Here is a 26822-nt window from a genome sequence, read left to right on the forward strand (position 1 = left end):
TAATAAACAGGAACCACAGCACATGACACAAAAGAGCCGTTGCTTTATTAGTTAAATCTCATAGGAGTTGAACATCACATTTCAGTGGTCTAAAAAATTGCATAGACAGGTCCGCCATCTGTCTTCATTTACACGTGAAAAATATTCCGCTTCAAAATGTATTGCCTTGCGCTGAGACAAGCATTAGACAATTTTACATATTGCAAAATTGATCCCCCCCCTCAAGGGTTTTTGTACAGAGGTAACTTCATTGTTCAGTCGGTGCAAATATTCATTTCAAACTCTATGTGAACTGTGTTTGCATAGCACATACCATTTGAATAAAATATTTACTTGAGAGGATTGTACAAAATAACTTTCAAATAATATATTTCATACATATTTCATATTCTTTGATAAATTATACAAACTCTAAATCTTTTCAGTTGAGGAATTGTTCAAATGTACAAAAGGCTGGAAAGCATTTAACTACTTACAAATAATGTTTTTCATACTAAATCTACCCAGACCATCGGTAGTAACTTCCATCTCAAACTATCATGCAGAGGAGAAACAGGGGAGTACAAAATAAAAGGAAATGAGACAAATGACTAAAAGTATCAGTTCAGATAACAATATGTAAACAATCAACTTTATAAATATTTTTTTTTAATAAATAAACTTTATAAATAAGTGCTTTCTGTACAGTATTGTCCCAGTTAGTAATGCATTCGTTTGCCGTTTTAATATGAAATGACAAACCTTCCAACCGACAAGCTTCAACGACAGCTTTGACAAACTTCCATCGACTAAACCGAGGAGCGCCTCCAATTTACAGTCCAACACACACACACACCCCCACACATGCACCAACCACACACACACACAAGCAAAGTGTGCCCTCACTGTAGTTCCCCCAGGGGTTTGACAACAGGCCAGGGCATGTCCGGCAGATGTTGCGGCGGTTCATCCTGGGCCTGGGCCTGATTGGCCCAGTTAAAGTCCACTCCGTTTTTCTTCAGGGCTGCCAGATGCTTGATGTCCAGAGTGGTGAAAGTGGTAAACTGGACTTGGTTCCTCTTGCTGGTCGGCGAGTGGAGGGGCTCGTTGCGGTGGGGCTTAGCCAGCAGGGTGGCTGAGCGGTTGGCCATCGGGTCCATCCCGAGGGGGGCCTGGGAGCCGCTCCTTCTGCCCAGGGTGGCGGTGCGCTCCGGGACAGTGCTCACCGTGCTCACGCTGCCCTCCAGGCTGCGGTGGCTGTCGATGGAGCGGTGGGACTCCACCGAGAGGTGGCTCTCCCGCTTGAGGGTGGACCCCTGGGGCGGGTGACACTGCGCCTGGCCTGACGCGGAGCCCAGCCAGACCCAGTCGTGCTTGTGGTCCTTGGGATCCCCGCGGGCATCCGGGGCCTGGACGGGGGTCTTGTGGCCCCTGAAGCAGAGCCTGTAAGAGGCACAGTTGAGAAGGAAGGCCAAGATAGCCACGCAGGAGACCCCGACCAGCGCGTATATGCCTATCTCCACATCCGACATGGAGCGGAAGGTTCTCACCAGGTCGCTCTCCACTACCTGGGGGGGCGGCTTGGGTTTGGGCTGTTCCTTCTTAGGCGCCAGGTCTGGTTTGGGAATCTCTTCCTTAGGGAGAGGGTTTGGGTTATCCAGCATATTGGCCCAGTCTCTCCTCTGCCCATTTCCCTTCCCTGTGGTTCTGTCCACGCCGGGTCTGCCCGTTACCAGGGTCTTGGCTGTGCCTGGTTTGGCTGTGCCGGGTTTGCCTGTGCCTGGTTTGGCTGTGCCTGGTTTGGCTGTGCGAACGCGCGGGGCAGTGGTAGTGGTAGTGCCGCTGGCAACGCTGATAGCAACGGAGCCCGCTCCCGCCAACTCTTGCAGGACAGTCCTCGTGGTAGGAGTGCTGGTCGCGGGCACCGTGCTCCTGAACAAACGCCTGTCCGCCCCGGGATCTGTCCGAGCCCGCGGCGTCGGCGTCGTCACACCTTTGGGCTCTTCCTCGGACTCTGAAATCTCACCACCATAGGCCTTAGTGCCGCCAGCCTTCCCGCCAGCCTTCCCGCCAGTTTGGAAGTCCACCCTGAGGACGCCAGCGCCGACCGCCAGCTTGCTCTTCCTCTTGGACTTCTGGCACTCCTCGCAGATCCGGAGCTCCGCCCTCACCAACAGACCCTGCCCCTCCCCCTTCGCCACCACGAAAGTGGACTGCGGGGTCCGCCGCACGGTCACCACGCTCTCGTCGGAGGACGTCACCGTGAGGGAGTAGCCGGCCCGGTCGAACAGGTCCAGGGGGGCGACGGAGCCGTCGCTGAAGCGGACCCAGCAGCTCACCACGGCTTCCTGGACGCCGAGACGAGGGGAGAGAGAGGGGAAGCGATGAGACGTTTGGTCATGGCGCCGACAGAGATAAATATAGGCAGGGTTTTCAAAGGAGGGAGTAAGAAAGAGAGAGATACGGAGGGAGGGAGGGATGAAAAGAGAGACACAAAGACAAAGAGAGAGGAAGATTGGATTGTGGAAGGAAAAGAAAAGGGATGAATATAATTCTGAGAACCAGGGGTGCAAATAACAAGAAATAAATCGATGATGTCCATTGTTATTGGCAGACATTATAAAGCACTGCATACGTCCCTGTGTTTCCGTGTCCGAACATGCTAGCATACTGTGTGTGTATATATATATATATATATATATATATTCCAAACAACCCTGCCTTCAGGTTTTGTCAATGCAGGGATGAATCAACATCTTTTCAGAGCCTTTCGAAGACGGCCAAGGGATTCACAACAATTCAAATGGCTGCTCTGTATGGATTCCATTGCCATGATAGTTAATCCCCCATCTCTTTTGTTGAATTGTAAAAATTGCCAATGTTAATCTCTTTATAATTAACTCAGAGGGCTAGTGTATCACACACCACACAATGCTTATTATAATTGAATTTAACCACAGGGGGTCCATATCGAGCAAGAAAAAAACAGACTAAAAAACATCACCAACAGAGGGCACTAGAAGGGATAATTACCCCCGAACCGGTCCTCATCGCGATCCCTGAGCAAAATGGAGATCAGTGAGAGCTACAGGCCTGACCTATATTCTGAGGGTGAAATACATCCGGTCCAACTCTGAGTCAAACATTAACTATGGGCTAATCATAGAAACAAATGGTCATGTGTGGCAGCTCACTTCTGAACAGTTGAGTATTGATTGGGTCAAGCTATCTGCCTGGAGCGCTACAAACTGGATGGACTGTTGCAATAGTGGCTGGAGACTAATGGCTTTCATCCGCCACTGTTTGAGTAAGTGTTTTGGACCGGGCAGGCAGCCAGAGACTAATCTGTGAGCTTTTAAATGTGTGCCCACCCTCTGCCTGCCTGCCTGCCTGCCTGTCTGAAACCTGCCTGTCTGAAGTATTATATACAGCCCTCTACCGTTCCCTCTGTAATGTTTGGGAGAAGGCAGGGGACTGTATTGAAGCTGGTCATGTTGGAACCAAAGTGAGTATGAAAATAACCTTGAATAAAACCCAAAAGAAATGCATTTTAAACTCTTGGGGATTGTTTAATTACAAATGTGGAGCACAGAAATAAATGAAAGAAAACAGTGTTTTGGTCCCAAACATTATTAAGGCACTGTAGGGCACACCTTTGAGTTTTTCCCACCTCAAACGACAGTGGGTTGTTGCTACCGGTCGCCGTTAAGTGTACAACCGTACCTGTTTGGGGCTGGTCATGACCTCCTGTGTGGTTGCCGTGGCCACGATGGCCCTGTTGCTCCCTGGACTGAGCTGGAGGGACAGAGAGAGTCCAGAGACCAGCTGCACCCCGAGCTCTGTCACACTCACTTTGTCATCCAGCACCTTGATCCTCCTCTCAGCCAGAACTGAGGCTGACAGAGGGGACAGCACCTGCAGAACACACACACACACACACACACACACTGGTGTTAGCACACACACACACATACACACGCAAGAACACCTACAGTACACCTGCATACGCACACTCTCAGACACATACACCAGCGTGCATACACTTGTATACACAAGAACACCTCCAGTACACATGTTTACAGAGACACACACACACACACACCTGTAGGGTGGTGACCCCCATAGCTCGTCCCTGCAGCACAGTCCCTGCCTGGAGCCTGGCCACCGCTGGCTCCGTCACCCTGAGAGAGTACCGCACCTGGCTCGTCACGTCCACCTGCCAATCAGGACCCAGGAAGTACTCCAGAGGCTCCGCCCCCCTAGCAGGGGCTCCGCCGCGGGGTCGGAGGACTCGGCCACAAAGGGCGTGAGCACCCGGACCCCGGTGTGCTGGTACTGCAGCATGCAGCCCCTTCCCTTCCTCATCTCCTCCTCTTCCTCGCTGTCCCAGGTGGCCCTGACACACACACACACACGCGCACACACACATCCAAAAACAGCACGCTTTTCAATTACACGTTTTTCACGTGGCGTTCCAAGGAATTTCCGTTTCACGGCCCGATTCTGCCGCTTAGCCCTCAGGACATCAGTAATGTAACACAACTAGCCCTGGGCTGTCCCGACACTATCGAGTGAGAGCCAACATTACTGTCAGTATTGAATGACCCCAATAATATTCTGCCAGAGGGCTAGTCTCCTTCCCTGGTCTCCACCATGAGGACTCCTCCACTAATGTAACTAACCTAGATGTGACTATAGATTAGGGTTAGGGTTGTTGTCCATTGTTCTTTGTAATATACATTAAGCAAGGTTGGCCCGGATGCTAAGCTGAGGGATTTCCGACCCCCCTCCCTCCTTTCTCGCGTGGCGCTGTATAACCTATTTACCTCTTCTGCTTGTACTTCTTCCATCTATCTGCTTACTGAATTGTGCTTGTGCTGTTCCTTTATCCCAGTCCAGTAAACAAAGTCCAATATTTTGTTAATGGTCGTTAGCTGAAGCTTGTATGGCTTTGGACATAAACCCTTCCTATGTATATATAAATATATATATATTATTATTTTTTTGCATTTGTTTCCGCTTCTTCATATTCTTTTCCTAGATTTCATTACGTTGCCACTATGTGGAGGCTTTTGAAGAATTTGTTGTGCACTTTCACGTCTCACAGTTTCCAGGACTGACATTTAACTGAAAAGGGCGCTCAAAGCGAAAGAAATCTCCCGAGTAATTTATCAGAAAAGTGTAGGACTGTGGCGAATTCCAGTGTAGAAACAAAATACTTTTTGGGGGGAGCAGTTCCTCTCTATATACAGAGATTCTGACAGGGGTTAAACAGACACCAACATTGTTGGTTTAGGGAAGATTTCTACCTCCTGCTGCCGGCGGCGACGGGCACCCTCCAGCCCTTGATCTGGCTGAGCTCGGGGTCGCCCACGTCGATGAGCAGGGGCAGGCGGGGCATCCACACGCTCATCTCCAGCTGGGCGCTCAGGTAGCTGTAGGTGAAGTTGAGGAGCATCTTCATTCTCCCCCTCGTCTCCTTCCCATTGACGTACACGTAGTCACAGCGTTCCGACACCTAAGAGAGAGAGAGAGAGAGGGAGGGAGAGAGAGAGAGAGAGAGAGAGGGGGGGGGGGAGAGAGAGAAGGAGAGAAAGAGAGAGAGGGGGGGAGAGAGAGAGAGAGGGAGAGAGAAAAAAAAAGAAAGAGAGAGAGGGGAGAGAGAGAATAGAAAGTGAGAAAGAGAGCGGTGACAGTCAACAGCTCCAGCCGTGTGAGAGACGGGGCTAAATCCTAACAAGAGTGGAGAAGCCATGCTATCCATTGTGTTTCCTCTTTCGGGGCCATGTCCATCATTTCAGGGTGAGGTAAACATGGTCTCAGCGAAACAACTTTGACCAGCAATAAGGTCTCTTTAAGGGTCCGGGTACCACAGCGGCAAATTCAGCTAGAGGATTGGCGTGCGAGCCAGCAGTTTGTGTGTCCTCTTTAACACTGGGGGGCTCGCTCTAACTGCCTCACTTATCTGAACAAACGGCTTCAGAGGCAGCACTCAGAGGCAGTTCACTGGAGAGCCGTAAACAGGGGAATAAAGCAAAGAAGTAAAGGGACATAGAGAGAGATGTCGTGTTTTTATGTGTGTGCGTGTGTGCGCCTATGTGTGTGTGTGCGTGCGCCTATTTGTGTGTGTGTGCCTGTGTGTGTGTGCCTATGTGTGTGTGTGTGTGTGTGTGTGTGTGTGTGCACCTTGAGGATGTCCTCCTGTGTCGTAGCGCAGCTGGTGTAGTTGGTGACGTCAGTGACAGAGCCGCCAGCCTCCACAGCCAGGATCTTAACAGGAACAGACGCCATTTTACCCGTCAGAACGGCTGTGTTAAGAAGATCGCCACTCTGCATGGGGGGGGGGGGGGGGGGGTGATAGGTTTATGTGTCAGCATTAAAAAACACACTTGCATACACACCACACACCTCGCAAATACAACATGTTGTTCTTTTGCACCCTAACATTTCAAAACAGTGGAAACCGATGTCACAGTGGAACCCAATGTCACCCTTGATCTGTGGGCGTTAAGACCTCTCTTGTGGAGCTTAACCCCCTCTCTCTGGGTGGATTTAAGAGTATTTTCACCATGATACTCTCCAATAAACTCGTCCTAATCTAGGAAGTATGGGCAGAGTGGCACTGTCGACTACACTACCAGAGTATTTATTTATCTTCAGCGCTGCCATCAGCAGATGTTGTACAGCTGCCTCCTGTCCTTAACCCAGCCCAGTGACAGCTGCTGACCGCGTTTCTGAAAGGACATGTTCCAGTTAGGGCTCCGCAACCAACCAAATCGCCGACAAGGCATGCGGCAGACACAAACACACCCAATCCCCTCCTCTGCACGGCGTGAAAGACCGCGCGGCGTGAGCACAGTTCGCCACGGCCCCCGAGAAAACCTCGTCGACTGACGATGCGCTCGACTTCATTCCTCTTCTTAAGTTCCGTACACAGCAGGACCAACAGCGCACGTGTAGCGAACCACGCGAAAGGCAACCTTGCCTCGCTCTCATCCAAGCCATTGAGCGAAAAAACCCATTCAGTAACGTGCGACAGTCGCCGCCGTGTCTGCTGGACAGAGGGCGCTTATCTTCTTTCTCTCCTCCCGTCCTATCCACAAAACACCAATTTCATTAACAGCGAGTGAGGGAAAGACACGACCTGTGCCAGCCACAGTCTCGACGTGATAGCGAGCGGAAGCCTGTGGATTCGAAACTCTGCCCCGCCGGGTGGAACACATGGCCACCTCGCCCGCCGCAACCCCCCCACCCCCCCCCCGGCCACTCTGCATCATTTACACTGTTTATTGGGTCTTTATAGGCCAAGCCTCCCCCCACCCCCCCCGCCCCAAACCATCAGCCGAGATGACAACAGGACGGAAATGGATTTATTGTACACTCAGCGTTGACTTAACTGCATGTCCTGGGCTGTTTGAATCGACACACAAAGCTGGAGATTCTGTAGGATTGTAACAGGTGGTACTACTGCCACTAAAACAGTCACAGACAGGGAGAGGAAGAAGACACACACACACTGACACACACACACTGACACACACACACACACACGTCATCTGCTGTTCTGCTTTATATATGCTCACCATGACCATTGGTGCCAGGCCAATGTAGTCTTTCTGGGTGGTATAGATTTTCATGATGCCAATGTCCTTCACATTTCCTGGCAACTCCAGACGCCACGTGACAACCTGGCTTTCTGATTGGTCGGTCAAATCTTTGGTTTCAAAGTCAAGCTGTAAGACCTCTAGCAGACCCCTGTAAAGAGAAGGAGAGAGAGGGATAGAGAGAGAAATAGAGACAGAGATAGATAGAGAGAGAGCGAGAGAGAGAGTGGTTACAGTCGCATCCTCACAAACACACACATCGCACATGGAACGGTCCATGGTGAAAATGCTTACAAATGTATTCTGTAGCTATTACCTACATTGCCACTGTAAAACGGAATGAGGAGGGTGTGTGTGTGTGTGTGTGTGTGTGGGGGGGGGGGGGGGCTGTGATGGAGGGACTCCCTCTGTTGTTCATGTTCACTTCACAATCTCCTTCAATTACTCGTGGAAAGCCTGACAGAGATAGGAGAGGGGAAATTCCCAATTTCCTCAAAAGCCCTTTTATCCGGGGTGGGCTTTGGGAGTAGTAGCCCATAAACTGTGGCCCTATCACCCTTCTAATGACATGGGGTTGAGGGGGAGGATGTGGGGATGAATCCTGGCTCTCCTCCTTTGGGAGCTCACTGGTTAACTCACGGACAGGAGTCGAAATATCGGGACTCCTAATCTCTCTCCGATCGTGCGAGCTTTTAAGCCTGGATAACGGGACATGATTATGGATGATTACGGATAAGTGGGTCGGACACGCGCTTGCGTGTGTGTGTGCGGTGTGTGTGTGTGTGCGGTGTGTGTGTGTGAGAGGGAGTGAGTGAGGGGGTTGCCGGACAGAAGAGGGTCTCTGACAGTGGTTTTTCGGCACAAGACACAATGTACCATGTGCAAAGTGCAAGCCATTAGAATACACCACCTTATTATACTGCGCCTGGCAAATTGGCTATGACTGTATGGACATATTAACTGAAAATAAGTCTGACACTGGTCATGATTGCAGCACCTTTCATTGTCACAAAACGTATTTGTGATTAGGACTTTTTTCCCCCTCAATTTTCCACATGACATTTTCAATTTTAGGGTGTTGTTCAAAACAAAAACAAAAAAACTTATTTAAGATTAGGAACATGGACTACATTGTCAGATAGATCAAGAGAAAAACACAGACATAAGGCATGGACAGCAGAAAACAAGCTGAGACGCAACGACAGGGGATTCAAAGTAGACACATTCCAAACTTCTAACAATCATCGTCTAAGCCAGGGGGTGTCAATCCTGGTCCTCGGGACCCCCTGCCCTGCATGTTTTAGAGGTTTCCCTCCTCAAACACACCTGATTCAAATTAATGCGTCGTTATCAGGCCCATTTATTTGAATCAGGTGTGTTGGAGCAGGGACATATCTAAAACATGCAGGGCAGGGGGTCCCGAGGACCAGGATTGAGAACCACTGGTCTAAGCCAGGGGTGTCCAAATCCGGTCCTCGAGGGCCGCTGTCCTGCATGTCTTAGAGGTTTCCCTGATCCAGCTCACCTGATTCTAATGAATGGTCGTTATAACGACCCATTTAATTGAATCAGGTGTGTTGGAGCAGGAAAACATCCAAAACATGCAGGACAGCGGCCCTCGAGGACCGGATTTGGACACCCCTGGTCTAAGCTGTACGCTAAAAGAAACCTTATTTGTGCATCCGTAGAGATAGGGTTGTGGTGGTTTGTCGAATTGAAATTCCCTTTATTAAAGGCAACCACTGCATCCTTAATTCTGCTTGGACCCCTAATCACAACTCGATAAAGACGTTCCCCCGTACGCCCGCCAACAGTCTGTCCGGCCAGCTGCTGCATCAGAAGCGCACAAGAAAACAAATGAATCGCTGCAGTGTTTTTCTACGGTTTAAAATCTTAGATATGCAATCTGTTTCTCCTTTCTTCCTGAGGATTTGCTGTCTGTCGATCTGTGAGAACTGGCTGTTCTCAGCGTGTTCTCATTAATAACCTCCCCCTAACCATATGAGTGATTAAGTGACAGGATGCGTCTCTTAAATATTTAAGAGGGTTGTCTAAAGTCTCGCTCCAGGAAAACTAATGGCCCGCCCAAATGTATCTATCAATCAAAAGGTTTCAGCATTATAGCAATTGAGTGGGATGTGCAAAACCAATAGTTATTACTCACTCTGAAAGTCTGCAGACGAACACACACACACACACATAGATACTGTTCACATAGTCCACTGGTACACACAAACACACACATACAGTGTACACACTGTATGTACATTCAGTGGATTCACCTTTTTCCAGTAATGGCCACCTTCCTCAGACACACCACAGAGATTGTGTTGAGGGCGGCCCCTTTGCCAGGCTCCAGGACGATATCCCAGAGGGCCGAGTCGCTCGGCCTAGCCCTGCTGAAGGAGAGGCCTTTCCTCACAGTGGCTCTGCAACAACAACAACAACAACAGAAACGTCAAAAACAACAACAACAACAACAACAACAACAACAACAGACACGTCAACAACAACAGAAACGTCAACAACAACAACACACGAACAAAACACATGCAGAGTCGGCGTACACAAACACAGATGTCACATCCTTTGTCGTGTATTGGCTAGGAAAATGGATGAACACTGTTGACATGTAACTATCGCAGTATCTCCTTTTGCTATGAGTGCTGGGACCAGTGATGGTTTAACCTGGTTCGACCTCTGTCGCTCCTCCGGTAGAGAAGCACAGCCCCCAGCCTCTTGCCCCAGACTGGTCCACCTTAGCTGGGCTAGGATTCTGGCAAACCCCTTGTCAGGGACATGAATGAATGTCGACAGGTCTCTAACTACACCAGCAGTCAGTGGAAGCATGCAACAAAAACATCCCACGTCTTACTTTAATATCTGCCTAATCCTGTGTGTGTTTATAACAACACGACCAGGGCGTCTTATCGAATGTCCAGCAGTCAAAATATACCATGTACAGCAGCCTACAAAACAAACCCAATAGAATGTACATGTTGTCCTCCAGTGTATGTTTTTGATCTCCTCACGACCCCGTGTCTCTTCTCAGACCAAGTACTTGTTCACGAATGATCCACGGAGGTCATCATGATTCCCTAAACCAGGCCAGCTGCGGTCCTAATCCCGCGCTCTCCCTCCTGGGAACAGCTCCAGCTGTGCCACCAGCCCTCCCCCCTCCCCCTCCATGCTGTTCTAAGACCCGAACACGTTCTCCGCCTGGACCACTGCGGCTTCCCCTTTCTCTCTTATTGATCCAAAGGTGCAGACGGCTCGTCTGTGCGCCACCGGCAAACTCAAAGCTTGTGGAGGGGAGTGTGATGTGGAGGTGAGGCGAGTGGGGAGGAGAGAAGAAGAGGGGAGAGTGAAATGGAGAGAAGGGGAGGGAAGAGGAGGGGAGGGGAGAAGAGAAGAGGGGAGGAGAGGAGAGGAGAGGGGAGGCAGAAACAAGTCAAACAGAGAGGCTGTAGATGGGAACCTATTGGAGTGTGGGTGAAAGAGGGCTGAGAGCAAGGTAGTGGAGCCAGAAGCCAGAGCCAAGTTGGCTTCCAAAGTAGATTTGATATCAGTGAGAGTCTTCCTAACCAAATCAAGGTTCAGTACAGGGCTAGTAGTGGGAATGAGGGAAATACAAAATATAACTGCCAAGTACATACGGAGGAAACGGAGGAGGAGTATTAAAGTAACATCATTTGACATTGCACTGAAACTGTATGTGCATGCATGGCAGGCATGAAGTACTGTAATGATACTGTATGTCACAGCAGTAAATGTTCGATAATCAATTATGAGTGTTCTTATTGTTGCAAATACACCCGAGCAGTGAAATATACTGTAATTAGAAGCAGTCTTTTAGAAAGTATGATTAAATCATGGACATTTGTCAGCATCAATCATCTGCAAAAAAAACACATTTGACAGCAAACACTGATGGCTTTTACAGGCATTGCTTACAAATTACAACAGAGCTAATGCAGAAGGATATACATACATCTATGTTATCATCTGTGCTTCAAACTACACATCATACTACATGGTTGACAGCCCAACATGGATTAAAGAAATCCATTAGGCCAATGTCAGTGTTAGTGAATGGCATTAGTGGAGAATGAAAACACTCTGATCAGAGTGTTTCACCTCCAACTAGGAGAAAGCACTTCAAGGCAACACATGGTCTATATTGGACACACACGTTTGGTCAATGGAAAGGTAGTGTAAGGGCAGAATTCACACTTCACACACACATGCATGCCCACACACGCACAGACACACCCACACACACCTTTCGCAAACACACAGATCCACACACACACACACACACACTGCGTGCACTGACAGCAAACAGTTGATCAATAATACCTGCATAGAAAAGGGTCAGGGCTCGGGTCAGGAATCACAGACACACAAACACACAGCGTAGAAGCAGAGCCAACCGGTCTATCATGTCTGGGTAGTGGTATCATAGCCTCATGCTGTGATGCCCTGACGAATGAGAAGCTGTGGGATCTCAGAGCTATTAGATAAAGCAGCAGCACAAACAGACATGTCTCCAACCAACATCAGATGAAAGCAGAGCAGGAACAAGACAGGGGGGAGCAGTCGTTTCAGCAGTGATGAGGTAACAGTCTCAAGGATAAGGAGGGATCTGGAAGGGAGATTAGCGAATGATGGCTCGTAAATTAATATACTTGTGAATGGGGTACAAAGACTCGAAGGAAAATTGGCCGTCCGCTATCTATATATCTCCGCCTGGTGATTTGCTGGAGTTCATCTCCCATCTTTATTGTCCGTTTAGCGCTGAAAAGGCTTTCAACTAATAAGCTCCCACAAACCCACTGAATGTGCCGTAAATTCATCTGCTAAATTGCAGCTCTCAGACCCATGCCGGAAGTCCTCCTGGCTGGATTTTGACAAAGTATTATTTCTTTGGACCAATCATATTTTGGCAGATAAAAATAGCTTTGCCTGCAGCATTCTCTGTGCTATCCACGATCCTCCAGGGGATAGGAAATCACTTGTGGAAAATGAACTGCATGCTACAGTCGTTTCCCTCCCAGCTAATTTTGCCAGCCATTCATGCAGCCGAGGACAAATACAGACAAGTTATTTCCATAGATTACAGCAGTGTCGGTGTCTGTGGAGTTACAAGTTAACTGCTCCTAAACCTGGTAGGACTAACAGACAACCCTGGTTGACCTCAACACATTGACCTCAGATAAGTTTAAGAACCCACTGTGGAAAAGCTTTAAGCAATAAGCCCCAAGAGGCCGTGTTTTGCGCTGATTTTAGAACAGGTAAGGGGAGTTGTTAGGCACGACGCAACTCGCGGGGCTTATTGCTTTTCTAAAACAGTTGCTACAAATATTTGATATGGTTTCATAAATAAAAACAATTTGAAACAAAATAGTTTAATAATAAACCGTCATTCTTCTGCCATTACAAAGTATAGTTCCTAAATAAATCGTTGCCACGCAACAGCCTAATGGACACCTTTGCCGTGTTTTTTATTTGAAATATTGAATGCGCAGTAATATGGAATGTGAAAGAATGTTATGAGGCCAACCTGTGAGGTTACGCTGGATTTTACAACGGCATGGAACGCGATATAGCCAATCACAATCAAGGATGGGAACAACCAGTTTTAGAATTCTTTATATTTTATCCCAGGGGATTAAACATGAAACTGGAGATGTGTCGAGAAGGACTTTCTAGCCTGTATTATTACATTTTGTAAGTAGTCAGACTATGTTTGAATGCCATTGTCGAGTCATACGAAAGAAAGAATCAATTAGAATGAATAAAAGGCATAAGTTCAACTAAATGTCCCTGAGTCATCAATGGAGTCTTTTATACATCAGAATATGACACATCCTTTATAGCGATGTATATTATGTTCAAACTACTGAATGGCTGGTTTCATCAGCAAGTTGAGAATTGCCATCAACTTCCAAGAGTATCTAACTTCAAACAGACAAACTGACCCACCAACTCAAGACACACATGCAAGCACACACACACATACAATCCTCTGGCCTCCCGGTTAATGGAACCCTTGCCAGATCATCCTTTTCCCAAAGGGTTAACCTCTCGAATCATTTTCAATCAGGCCACGGATTATCTGGCCTAACCCTAGGGGTCTGGACTCAATCTTGGACCCAGGACTGAAGTGGAGCAGGGATTTCTTTCCCCCAGGAAGAATCAATCTCTTAGCCCAGGCATGGAGGGTCGTGCTGGGCTGGGCTCCACTACAACTTGAACGATAGACTCAAGTTCCATCCCCGGTTTGATCTGGGGGAGGATTGAGGGACTGGCAGTGGGACTCAAGTGAAGCGCTTTCAGGAGCTCACCAGTGGATTTGAGAAGCTACAGCACGGCGGTACTTCACATCTTGAAAACAACACAATAAACGGCCAAATGCTAAAGGGAATGAGGCCCATGCCAACTTTTTCACCCCTCCAAAATGCTGCCAACCAGGTCAGGGTCGGTGTAATTATGATATCCCAGGGTAGAGAAGGACACCAGATTAATTTTGTAAATAACTGGGCGCACAGCCAAAGGCTGAGACAAAGTCATCTTTTATGTAGGTTATCTTTGGGCATCTTACATCACTTGATTGCAAAATACTCTTCTGATTGACCTAATCTGCTGAGTTTTAAGTTAAACTCCAAGCTACCCCACGACTATAAAAAGTCCAGGATTTCAACAACGTACGCTGATCTAGACATTTAAAATAAAAACCCATTTTTACTCTGTCTTCTTTGCAAAACAGACTAAATGGAGTGTTTTGGCGTGATAGAGCTGCCTGTGTAATAAGTTCCCTTTTCCCCCAAAGGATTCAGGCAGTTGTTACTTATTTGTTTTCCTGCTCCATTAAATCAATGCATAATTTATGAGGGAAATATCCAGAGATCCCTGTACAAACGTTAATGGGATGTTAAGATATGAAGGCTGCCAAATCATTTCCCAATTATTTCCCTGTCTTTGGAAGAGTGCTTTCAACAACTCCCCTAGTCGGAGGAGTGAACTCGCCTGGCACTAAGGGGGCACGGCACCTCTGCAATCACTGTCAGAAGCCGAACTTCCAGGTAATGTCTAGCAATGCCGCCGTTCAGGCATCCCCTTGCATGGCCTTTGTGGCATTTTAAGTAAACATTTAAATGCATGACACTTGTCCTTCATGGTGTATCCTTCTTATACATAATGGGGGGCCCCAGTTGATTAGGAGCACTAAAATGCCCTTGTCCTAAACTCTTGCCCAGCCCATGAAACTGAACCTCATGCCCCTGGCATTAAAATCCCCCTTCCCAGGAACGGGAATACTCTGCATTAGTGTTACATTCTAAGAATCACAAATAATCCAGACAAAAAAACCCTAATTACTTGATGTTGTTTGTACTCGCATGCACGGGGACACTGGTGTGGTGTGTGCCGTTGTGTTAGAGAGGGAGACAGGGATAACACCTGCCATTACACTAGTGCAGCATTGACTGTCGAGTTCATCAACAGTCATCCAAAGTCATGAACGAGAGCCCTGCTCTTCAAGAAAGGAGCAACTGAAATACTGTCAGTCTATTCCAAACTGCGGTTTGTGACAGAGTAAGGGTATGTTTGGGCCGTCCTCATATTCATGCCACAGTGAGGTACAGTTGTTACTGGGGCGGTCAGTGAGAGCATTTAGTCTGGCATTGCTCCATTACATTTACATTTTGTCATTTAGCAGACGCTCATATCCAGAGCGACTTACAGTAAGTACAGGGACGTTCCCTCGAGGCAAGTGGGGTGAAGTGCCTTGCCCAAGGACACAACGTCATTTTGGCACGGCCGGGAATCAAACTAGCAACCTTCAGATTACTAGCCCGATTCCTTCAACGCTCAACCACCTGACTCCCTATTACATCAACAGGAGTTCTTACCTGAGGGTGAAGCTTTCGATGGCTGAAGCGCTGGACAGGAACACGTAGAACGTGGCCACGTCGGTGGTTCTCAGGGGCTTGGAGGAGGTTTGGACCACGACAGCGCCCCCTAGCCTCAGACGAAAGAACGTGGGATTCCCCGGCGGAGCCTTCAGGAGGTTGACACTCCCTATCCTTCTCATGGGGGTTCCAGAGCCCTGAGGCACTCCCCTCCCCAAGCCCACCCTCTGCAGGCTATCCTGGGGCACACATTGACCTGTTTGGTCCTTGCGGCTCTGGAAGTAGACCTCCACAGGGTTACCCTGGGCCTCCGCTACTCCTCTCTCCCTGCTGGGGGCTGAGCGGCTGGCCGGGCTGAACCAGGCTGGTTCCGGCTTCAGCTGGGCCACACAGAACCCCCCTGGGGACAGCAGACAAGCTCCACGCACTTCGCGGGTTTGCCAGAAGGCATAGGCAGTCACACAGTACGCTCCATCCACCCCGGCAGCACCCCCCTTCCTCCCATCCCCCCTCTGTACCTCTTCTTCTGCTCCGAGAGTCCCGCCGATGTCCTTGCCAGTGGGCAAGTGGAAGAGGATCCTAACGATGGGGGCGGAGGAGCGCACTTGGCGGGCCAGGAGGACTGGCAGGATTCGCCGGCCACTCAGGAGCAGGTCTGTGGGGATGGGTCTGTCTGCGGTGAGAGGGCCGTAGCTGGCATTGACAGTGGGGGGCAGCAGGCCAGCTCCGGAGGAGGTGACCATGAAGGCCTGTCTCTGGGCCGGCAGGCTGGAGTTTCCCAGAAGCCCCTGGCTGCTGTCCCTCAGCAGCAGGTGGTCCACGTTGAGAACCTGGAAGCCCACAGTGGGATAGAGAGGGACAGGCCTGAGGTTCCTGGGGTCTTCCAGCACCTGGCATTCTGTTCCTAAACAGTGAGGATAATAAGGATATTAGTTTCGCTCGACATACACATTAAACACCTGGTCCCGATAAATTGTGTTGTGGATATCAAAGCATTGGTCACAGTGGATTCGGTGGATGATCAGAAGAAATTAAAGAGACATGAAATCACGTTTCAGGACAGAATGATGAGAAACGTTCCGGAAACCTCAGACTTCCACTCTTGGTCGTATTAAAAACAGACTTCAGACATAACCAGCATCACATCATCAACCTCTTTCCTTGTGGCCCTCTCTGACAAACACACTGAAACATCCTCATGCTGCAAGTGAGGCCCATCCTCAAATTAATATCTCTCCATCTCTCCGGGAAAAGGAGAACGTTTCATCTTTCTGAGCTTTAAACGGATGAGATTTCCCGACCGGAAACCATGTGTCAGCACAGATCTCATTGTCTCCAGGTGAAGACACTTAACCTTTCTGTCCCGACAGACCTTTGAGCGTCTGCCCACCCATAAGCCAGTCAGATCTAAAGTGCACCATTGGAATTGGAAGGTTGATCTTGACGCGCCGCACTTCTTTGAAGTAATTTGTCAAAAGACGTTCCACGGGTCGAGTCTGACACCTGAGAGTGTGTTCTCAGACTCCAGTGATGAGCTTGGCTCAGGCGCTCAGTCTACAAGTGTATAATGATCCTCTTCAACGCGAGAGCTCCACTTCAGTGTTTCTACAGAATCCTGACACTTGGTGGGAGACACGCTGACTAATAAACAGAGAACATGTATCGATCTTGGTAATTGTGGGTGGAAGCTATTGTAACAATATCAATTGCTGGCTCGAACTCTGACCTTTATGGTTCACCTACTCAAAAGGTTAATGATAATGAAGTGGTTGGAAGAGATTTTGTGGTTAAACCACCAACATATTAATGCTCATCAAACTTATTTGATTCACTGCAGGCCAGATAGGAACTAAAAGAAAACTTTAAATACAGTACATTTCAGTGAGCAGAAAAAAAACAACTCATGAATATTCATGTGCAGAGCTACACAAATGTTTCTATTTAGACAAGCATTAACAACATGCACAACAATACCCACATGGGGATGATAAATCACACACACACACAGACACACACAATCGCCTACCTCACACAAACACACACACACACACATAAACAATTACACTTTATCTTCATACAGAGGTCTGAAATCTTTATCAACCCAAGACAGACAGCTTGGCTTCATCCCTTTTGCAGGTTATCTCGAAACAAACACATCACTGCTTCTCTGAGCTGCGGCCTAATCCTACTGATGAATATTTCCTTTATCCCCTGCCCAGCATATCCAGCACCCTCAGTCCAACAGCCCTTAATGAACCAGCCCCCTCTGTACTGCAGCAGGAGGCCCTGCGTGCTAATGCAGCACCCCATTAAATGGTTCATCGTTGAGTCTGCAAGGTGGAGAAACGGTTCCTATCCGCAAAATACTTGACCCACAGTACTACCCTAAGGGTAGGTTAGGGCTGGTCAAAGTCTGAAGCTGAAACAAGTGACATATAAGGAATTGGCATTGACGTACAGTATGAAAACCACAGTAGGTCGATTAGATGTGGATTCATAACTTTTTTTGCTGTTGTATTAACATTTCATTTGTGTTATCAATTCTGATTGCCTGACACATCCAACATGTGTCATGTCAAATAATTAAAGTACTAAAGACTGAATGTTGTGTTTCAGATAACAGATGGTTGGTTGGTTGTGACATATTCTTTCACTTAATGAAAGTGGGTCAGTCCCGGGAAATGTTTGCACTGTGACTTTATACTGTAGGCTATATGAATATTCTGACCATGTCAATAACTTCCCATTGTCATACGTTTTGATCTGATTTAAATTGTTTCATATTGATTACTTTTCTACTACAATATAACTTTAAAATGTGGACAGAATTGTATAAAACGTAAACTGAATGGCTGTTGATAGCATTTTTCACCTATCAGTCTTACCTAGAGTCAGAAGAGTGAAAACGACTGCTATGACTGTTGGGAATACCCCATGCAGAGAACGGTCTTGGCGGGCTGTCATCTTGACAAACGTGCACATTTAGGTAATCCACAAATGCAGACGCAAAACAAACTTTTTGCACTCAATTGACAGACATGGCTGGAAAATAAACATGTATATCTTGTTGCTGCCAAGTGCTCTCATTAATCTCTGATACAGCGGGACGTTCGAAAAAGAAAATTACTTTTGCCTGGGTTCGGAAGCTTCGTTATCCATTTTACGCTCTCCTTGTCCTGTTTTTCGGTATCGTTTATTTGTACAAACCTCTTTAAATAGTTTTAAAAACGATGCCAAATATCGTTTTCTGGTTGCTTACGTTCCATGCATGCGTAAAGACAAAAACGTAAAAGTAAATTGCATGACGGGCAACATGCAGAGCTGCCCTGTCCTCGTGCATATGAATGAGTTGGAAACATCAGTTGGACCATCCTTTCGTCCGATTAGCGACTCGTGCGTAATCTCCGTGGGTGAAGAGACCAAGTAGGCAGAGCATTTAGGGCTGATATGCATTATGTAATGCCTCAATAGTGAAGTACCTAATGTTCAGGCCTTTTCTCTTTTAATACATTAGGTGGCTACGGTGGCCGTTTGATACTAGGTAATAGTTCCAGGGAAGTCAAATTCAATTGCGAGGTCAGTGGTGAGAACTATAAAGGTAGAATTCAAGGTGATTCAGACTGAATCGATTAACATTTTTTTTCTGCATTACCTTTATTCACTCACGTGGCAGTCGGGCCTACATCAATTTAGAGAGGTTACTAGGAGACTACAGAACAAGTTTAGGCGCAGCCTCGTAAGGTTCTTTCCCAGCAGGACATTTGCTCGGAGCAGCCTAATTTTATCTGGTTTCCTGTTGACGCCTTCTGTCAGCAAGTTTACACATGCTGCAGCATGTTGACTATTTAATCTCCACTCTTTACCTTTTTACACAGCTGCTGTTGTCAATATCTTTATAGATCTGAAAATAAAAGTTGGTTCTCGTTAATTTAATATAAATTAAAAGGTCTGTTATCTAGATACATATCTGTAGCCTTCAAAACAAAAACATTATAATACTTTATTTATATAGCACGTCATACAATAATTAATTGCAGCTCATGGTGCTTTACATCAAATCAATAAAAACAATAATACAATAATAAGTTATACAAGTAACAAAACTCTTCTGAACACAGGCTGCCGACTTTGCACTCTCTCGAGCAAAAGTCTTTGCAGTATCGCGATAACTATGTGTCAGAAATTAATTCTTGTATCGTTTCCTTCCCGTTCATTAGACCGTCTAATGTTGTCGTTTCATTTGTTTAACTGTTTAACAAGCATCTCTCTGTAACTGTCCAGTTGTTTAATTGACCTATCAAATGACTGGGTGCATTGAGTGGGACTGAGGAGTGTGAATCAGGATGCCGTGTACTGTCTCATGGCTGGGTGCCGACAGGGGTATTGAAGAGATGATGAGATGAGCACTTTCTGGGCCGAGTACAGAGGTGAGCTTATGGCTCATCAACGCCGTGTCATCCATTGGATCCACACCAAGAGAGCATGTCACTGCTGACATCAAATTTACAGAACACCCACAGGGTTTAATGAGCCGGGCCGGTGGTCGCAAATGTCCTTGTCTTGCCTTTGACACCTGCGCCGCTAGCTCCGAACGGCCCTCCATTGCCCCTCCATTCGGTGGCCGTGCTGCCGTTTGTCTGCGCAAGGACACCTGTGTCAACAACACTTTATGTCGGAGATAAATCAGCCGGCTGACAGAGAACATGGGCTCTGAGCCTGTGCCACCCTGCACTCTGGCGCATTCCTGCTTTTAATGGCGGCTGGTTCGAGTGCCAAGGTGGCAGCTTTACGCGAGACTCGTTTGCAAATAAGTGGAGTCAGGTGGCTGAGCGGTTAGGGAACCGGGCTAGTAATCTGAAAGTCGCAATGACGTTGTGTCCTTGGGCAAGGCACTTCACCCTACTTGCCTCGGGGGGAATGTCCCTATACTTACTGTAAGTCGCTCTGGATAAGAGCGTCTGCTAAAAAACTAAATGTAACGTAAATAAACATCCCAGCCTGACAGCAGTCTCGGATTAAAGTGTATGTGTCTTAAGAGACAGTTAAGTACTGCTGGACGAGGAAAAAAGATGGAAGAAGAGGGAGCTAGAGGTTCTAACAAAAGATCTATAAAGGGAGTTTTTATAATTCACAGTGGGCCTACTGGGTGTGATGTGGGTTTAGCATTGTAAAATGACTTCCTTTTATCACCAAATAAAGCCTGTTGGATCTTTTGTAGCAGTTGCGCTTTCATTCGAGCAGTTAGGGATTTTGTGTTGTTGCTGTTGGTCTCTGTGTGATTAATAAAGCAGGGGGATATCCAGGCGTTGGCCAGCGTTGTGTCTGGGAAGGCTTCCAGATCATAGCTGTGCCACTGCAAACATGCAACCTGTCACTGCGATTAGCGGACGGGACAACATGGAGGGGGGGGGGGGGGGGGGGGCGGGACAAAGACTGCAGAGCCAGGACTCTGACCTGGATAAACGAAGCAGCAGGTGGAGGAAAGGTTTTGGAGGTCAACCAAAGTGGGTCAGCCGTGTTCACCCCCGGCTCTGACCTGTTCATGGTACTTCCGGTAAAAACAGGAAGCTGGATAATGAGTCAGGCTGTTCAGCCGGATGATCCGAGGGAAGGGAGTAACTGTCATCATGCCACATAATAGGAGAGGAGGAGAGACAAGATAAGAGGGTACAACAGCAGGGAGAGGAGAAGAGTAGCGTTAATTTGATGCTGTTGTTTGACCTCTTTGCTCCCCCTCTTGAACAATTCAACGTACCTTTGTTCGCTCCAATGCCAGCTTTGGATAGAATTAGCATGTTGTTTCTATTCGAATTACTGGTAGTAAAACATTAAAGCAGGATTACAAATTCAAACAAGGACAATATTGGAGTAATACGGGAAATAAAACAGTTGGTAGCATACATAATAATTAAACTCGCATGCACCCTTCATCTCTTGGAGATTGAAAGGTCCATTGAAGACCTTCCCATCTGGATGATCCATTGGAAACAAGCCCGTGGACAATCTTTGATGACAGGGGCCATTTGATGATGAGCTGCTCTTTTGACCTGTGCCGGCAATCATCCTTCTCTGAAGGCTGACATTGAACTCCTGTGGTGCAGCGTAATGTTCCTCTGCAATGCTCTCGATTAGCTAAATGATGATGAGGTGGACCTCTGTCAAGCTTGGGAAGTCAAGGAAGGCATGAGACTGGTGTGGTCTCGACAGGTGTTTGTAATGAACGTTGCGGTTTACTACAAAGGGTGCTGGGAAGCATTTTCTGATGTAGTGTCGTCGTTTTTTTGTCCAGCAACCCGCCTGACAATAAGAGCCTTGAAAGGTATTCCCGGCACGCCAAGCCGACTGTTATTTCAACTCCCAGAACGGCTCATTTGGGGTTTCGCGAGGATAACTTGAACCCCTTTTCTCATCCCGCAGAGCCATTGTTCCAATCCCAGTCAGCGGTCAAGTCAGTCGGTCAGTCCACAGCAGCTCTGAGCCCTCCTGCCTTTGTCCAGCAGAGCAGAGAGTTGATGCTCCGTAGACATGTCCCACTCTGAGCGGCCCAGACAAAGACGAATGGCGGCAGCCAGGCCGAGCCGCCTTCCCTCCCCGCGTCAGAAGCGCTCCCGCCGCCGATGACAAATGAATGTGCTCGTCGGAGCGTGGCCGCCATACGTATGAGCTCTCGTCCCGGCGGGGCGCCAGGATGAGTTACAGGCCAAGCCGAATGTCCTCCCAGAAGGCACCCGCTTTCAGAGGCCAAACAACGGGTAGATCAGACTCCCAGTGCCACACAGGTGGGTCATCCTGAGGAGCAGCGTTAGAAGTGTATCCGGTACTGCAAACCCTCTGGTTGTTTTTCGATCCTTACCTATGCAGGGATGCGGTGCTCGTGTCAGATTATGTATTTTGTCAACAACTGTTTATGTTCCGACCTTGTGGGCGCTGTCATATTATCACACGTACACTTATTTTCCCTCTCAATCCTGTTCTGTCGGACCCGTGTTCACGGGCACGACCTTCCTTGATTCAAGTCTACTGTTTAGCATCGCTGCTGGGGAAAACAAGATCTGTGAGGTTTTTCCAAACTCACATCGAGTATCATTCAAACGGTATCAAAAGCAGTGTCAAGGCCAATGAGAACTGCAGCGGAGCCAGGGGTGATCAAGGCGATGCCGGTGGTTTCCAACCGTATTATATTCATCAAAATGGCAACAGGAAATGTGAATGCCTCCTCCGTCTCCTCTCTCTCTCTCTCTCTCTCTCTCTCTCTCTCTCTCTCTCTCTCTCTCTCTCTCTCTCTCTCTCTCTCTTTCTACTCTCTACGGAGGGGGTTGGATGAGGAGAGAGTAGAGCGGTAGAGATGAGCAGGTCACAAACGGAGAGAATGTTAAACAGCTTTATACCCCCCCTCCCTCCTCCCACCTCCCCCCCGGCTCATCAGGAGAGGGGGAGATGGGGGCCTGGGAGGTGAGAGAGGCGCGGGAGTCAAGTTGCAGAGATATATGAGTTTAATCTTTTTCTCTTCTACGCCTAGAACCAGGAGGTCTTCAGAGCAGCTCTTGCTTGTTTAGGGGGTACTATTTGTTTCTTCACGGTTGTTATATGACAAAAACATTTATGGTAAGTTCGTTTTTTACGAGAGACACTTAAGAAAGTACAGACTATGTTCATTGTACATCTCTTACTTATGGAATACTTTACTGTTCAATTTTTTTTTGCAATGTCGTCGTCATCTCTAATGTTTTGTTCTTCCAATTCCCTATAGCTGTTAACTTTGTTCCTACTTTATACCTCAGTTTATAAACTATTACTGTTCGCTAAGTTCATTGAGTCTGTACTCGAACTGTGCACAACGATAATGAAGTTGTATCTAATCAAAACTAATATCAGTGCAGTACTATGTTGGGAGAATATCACTACTGCCCCCTTGTGGACATAAAAATGTACTAAGACACAGGCAGTATCTGTCAATCTCAGCAGTTGGCTTGTGAGACTGACTGGAATTACAATGCCACTGTTTCTTGTGGTTCAATGCTGAGTTAGTTATTCTTGTTCTCAAAATGTTATGTAGCTTATCATACAGACACAATACAACACACTCTCTACAAAATATCAAATTTATTTTGATTTAAAAAAAAAAGTATTTTGCACATGCACACCCACACAGTATTAGATCACCATAATTATTGTCCAGCGATTTCTCTTTTTTTCTCTTTGATTCACGGAGCAAGCACATAACCAAGGACAGAAACATTGGAGTTTGAGGACACCATGGGGAATGCTTGCTGTTTACAGGAAGATATCTCAAAGCACCGAAAAAGGCAGTCTGAAAATCAAGTAGAAACATTTAGAAATTATCTACAAATGGGCTGAAGTACAAAAGAGGAACATGAGAAACACCACACGCATTCACAAACGAACAATGTGTTATTATGACCTCGACACCTCATTTCAGCTTCGCAAAACAAACGTATGCACACACAGATGCATGACCAGACATCGGACAAATTAGAACATGTAAACTATTGCCAACTGAACGATTCGTACATTCCTTTAAATCATGTCAGTGCTTCTCTTTTTTACAGAAAAAAAGCAATCTACAGAAAAACCCTGTAATCTTTGATGTTGTAGAATCCCACTGACTAATGTCTACATCAGTAATAGTATTGAGCTAAGGCTGTCCACCGTGGGTAATATAAACAAAGAACGACGTGAATATGGGGGCTGAACGGGACTTTAAAAGCTGTTTGGAAATGGCAGAAAAACAATAATCTGAAAACAGGTCCTTCTGTCTCCTACAAGTCCCCAAATCAAATGAATCACGAGGTCCACGAGTGTATAGATGATGTAAACAAGGAAACTGCAGTACTGGAGGGCACACCTAGACATCTTTATTGAGTGTGTTGTGGGGCGGGGGACAACAGCGCCCTCTTCAGGCAACCCAAACGAAACGTTACGCTAGCAATGAAGTCAGCAGCACACCACTGGATCACATGACTTGCAACTACATGTCTTCTTCTTTGTTTTTTTCTTCTTTTTTTTTCTCTTATTGAAGGATGCACATACATGAATATGCACATCGTACGCACACACAGCAGACTCACACACACACACACATTCGCGCACACAAACACACGTACACAGGGTACCACGTAATTGTCATTCTCTGAAACACGACACACACCTTTGTGCAAAAAGAAGGCAAACACAGAAGGTTGTCTTGAACTAGGCCTTTCACGACAGCGTTGACGAGGAACATCACTTTCAGTTATTATTTTGTTGTTTTACGAGACGGCTGAGATGCTCCTGGGTTCTTGGCAAAGACTGTGGTAACTGTAAAAACAACCTTGTCGACCATAAAAATTGGAATGTCATGCTCGTATAGTTTTTTTGTTGTTGAGGAAGGCCACTGCGATGGTTAAAACGGTCTTGCCCGGTGTATCCCTCTCTTAACACCTCCTCTACGCTTCAGTGGCCTGAAGCCCCAACTCTGCAAGTTTGTCAATATTCATCTTTATCCTACCTATGATTGCAGACCCCAGCCTGTCTTTTCTATTGTCCAACCCCCCCCCCCCCCCTCTCTGGATATTGCACTGACTAAGTCCTGTGTGTTAGCAGCCGGCATTCGCTGAGCGGAATGCCATCATTAACAGTGTGTCGTTTTTCATCCTTTCCCTTCCGCGCAGGAACACGATCCCCTGGCGTAAACGTCTATCTACCGCAAGGACAGGGTGTTTTCTGTGACAGGGTGTTTTCTGTGACAGGGTGTTTTCTGTGACAGGGTGTTTCTGTGACAGGGTGTTTTCTGTGACAGGGTGTTTTCTGTGACAGGGTGTTTCTGTGACCCGTCTGTGTTGTGTCACCGGCACGGTTGCCATGTGAACCATCTCTAAATGATAGTCGTTACAAAAGGAGTATTCCGTTGCAAGTCTTCTGTTATAGAAAACGCTCATCAGAAGCCTGTTCTATTTACTTTCATGAAAGGAAACGGCAACAAAAAAAACCACGTCATGAAAATCCTAGTTTGAACCAGATCTCGTCCTTTTCAAGGTTCAAAACACATCACAGTTATATGTGGAACCTGGATTCTCGCATTTTGGCACTCAGTAAATGGATGTGTATGTAAGCCAGTGCATCGATCATTAGAACATGAGTGTTCTGTCTCGGAGTACATATTCGATTAGGGCTCACATTGTCCTGTATACATGGGCGCACGCTTTATGTAGCTGTGCTGCAGTCGGACCAGTCGATCTGATTACGCGTGTGCAACACCTACTGGATGCCACCATGGAGCCTGTCGTTATTTCACAGGCGACAGTTTCTTGAGAAGCTTCTTGCCTTTGGAGAGCAGTCCCTTCTTCTTCCTGGTGTTCAGGGACTCTGTGGACTCGTGGGCGGGGCCCCGGGGCCCCCTGGTGGGGCTGAGGGGCCTCATGGTGCCTGGGAGGAGGGGCCGAGTGACGGGGGACGGGGCCCGGACGGGCGGGGCGGTGCTCTCTGGGGTGTCTGTGGTCGCCTGAGGAGAGATGCCGGAGGGGGAAGAGGAGGTGGTGGAGGGGGAAGAGGAGGAGGTGGAGGGGGAAGAGGAGGAGGTGGAGGGGGAAGAAGAGGTGGTGGAGGGGGAAGAGGAGGTGGTGGAGGGGGAAGAGGAGGTGGTGGAGGGGGAAGAGGAGGAGGTGGAGGGGGAAGAGGAGGTGGTGGAGGGGGAAGAGGAGGTGGTGGAGGGGGAAGAGGAGGTGGTGGAGGGGGAAGAGGAGGTGGTGGAGGGGGAAGAGGAGGTGGTGGAGGGGGAAGAGGAGGAGGTGGAGGGGGAAGAGGAGGTGGTGGAGGGGGAAGAGGAGGTGGTGGAGGGGGAAGAGGAGGTGGTGGAGGGGGAAGAGGAGGAGGTGGAGGGGGAAGAGGAGGTGGTGGAGGGGGAGGGGGAAGAGGAGGTGGTGGAGGGGGAAGAGGAGGTGGTGGAGGGGGAAGAGGAGGAGGTGGAGGTGGGGGTGGTTGGAGGGGGGGGGTGGTTGGGGGGGAGGTGGGTTGGGGTGGGGGGAGTGGGGGGAGGTGGTTGGGGGGGGGAGTGGGTTGGGGTGGGGGGAGTGGGGGGAGGTGGTTGGGGGGGGGAGTGGGTTGGGGTGGGGGGAGTGGGGGGAGGTGGTTGGGGGGGGGGGAGTGGGGGGAGGTGGTTGGGGGGGGGGAGTGGGGTATGGTGGGTGGGGGTGGGGAGGTGGGTGGGTGGGGGTGGGGGCAGGGGCCGAGGGCAGTGTATTAAAAAAAACATGAAGGGCTGTGCTGTTGTGGCCTAAGCCCCAAGCTGTCTGTTTTCCTGCACTGTTCCCGTCTGCCTCTGCGGTCA

The 26822-nt window shown here is 48.0% G+C and overlaps 2 protein-coding genes across 2 annotated transcripts in view; both read right to left on the reverse strand.

Moving 5' to 3' along the window:
* Positions 1–40: 40 nt before the first annotated feature.
* Positions 41–18570, reverse strand: LOC146220494 (transmembrane protein 132D). The gene is given in 10 exon segments (XM_084693725.1): positions 41–2327; positions 3703–3894; positions 4082–4219; positions 4222–4375; positions 5289–5497; positions 6166–6309; positions 7563–7734; positions 9866–10012; positions 15497–16400; positions 18382–18570. Coding segments are annotated over 10 exon segments (3603 nt in total). The 5' UTR covers positions 18479–18570; the 3' UTR covers positions 41–881.
* A 7211-nt stretch (positions 18571–25781) lies between these two features.
* rimbp2a (RIMS binding protein 2a) overlaps positions 25782–26822 on the reverse strand; it is a 46332-nt gene continuing 45291 nt past the window's right edge. The window contains exon 26 of the mRNA XM_084693724.1: positions 25782–25997. Coding sequence (XP_084549850.1) covers positions 25782–25997 — 216 coding nt within the window. The remainder of the gene's footprint in view (positions 25998–26822) is intronic.

The sequence above is a fragment of the Hypomesus nipponensis genome, chromosome 27, assembly GCF_054491055.1.
Source record: "Hypomesus nipponensis isolate SF chromosome 27, ASM5449105v1, whole genome shotgun sequence".
NCBI lineage: Eukaryota > Metazoa > Chordata > Actinopteri > Osmeriformes > Osmeridae > Hypomesus > Hypomesus nipponensis.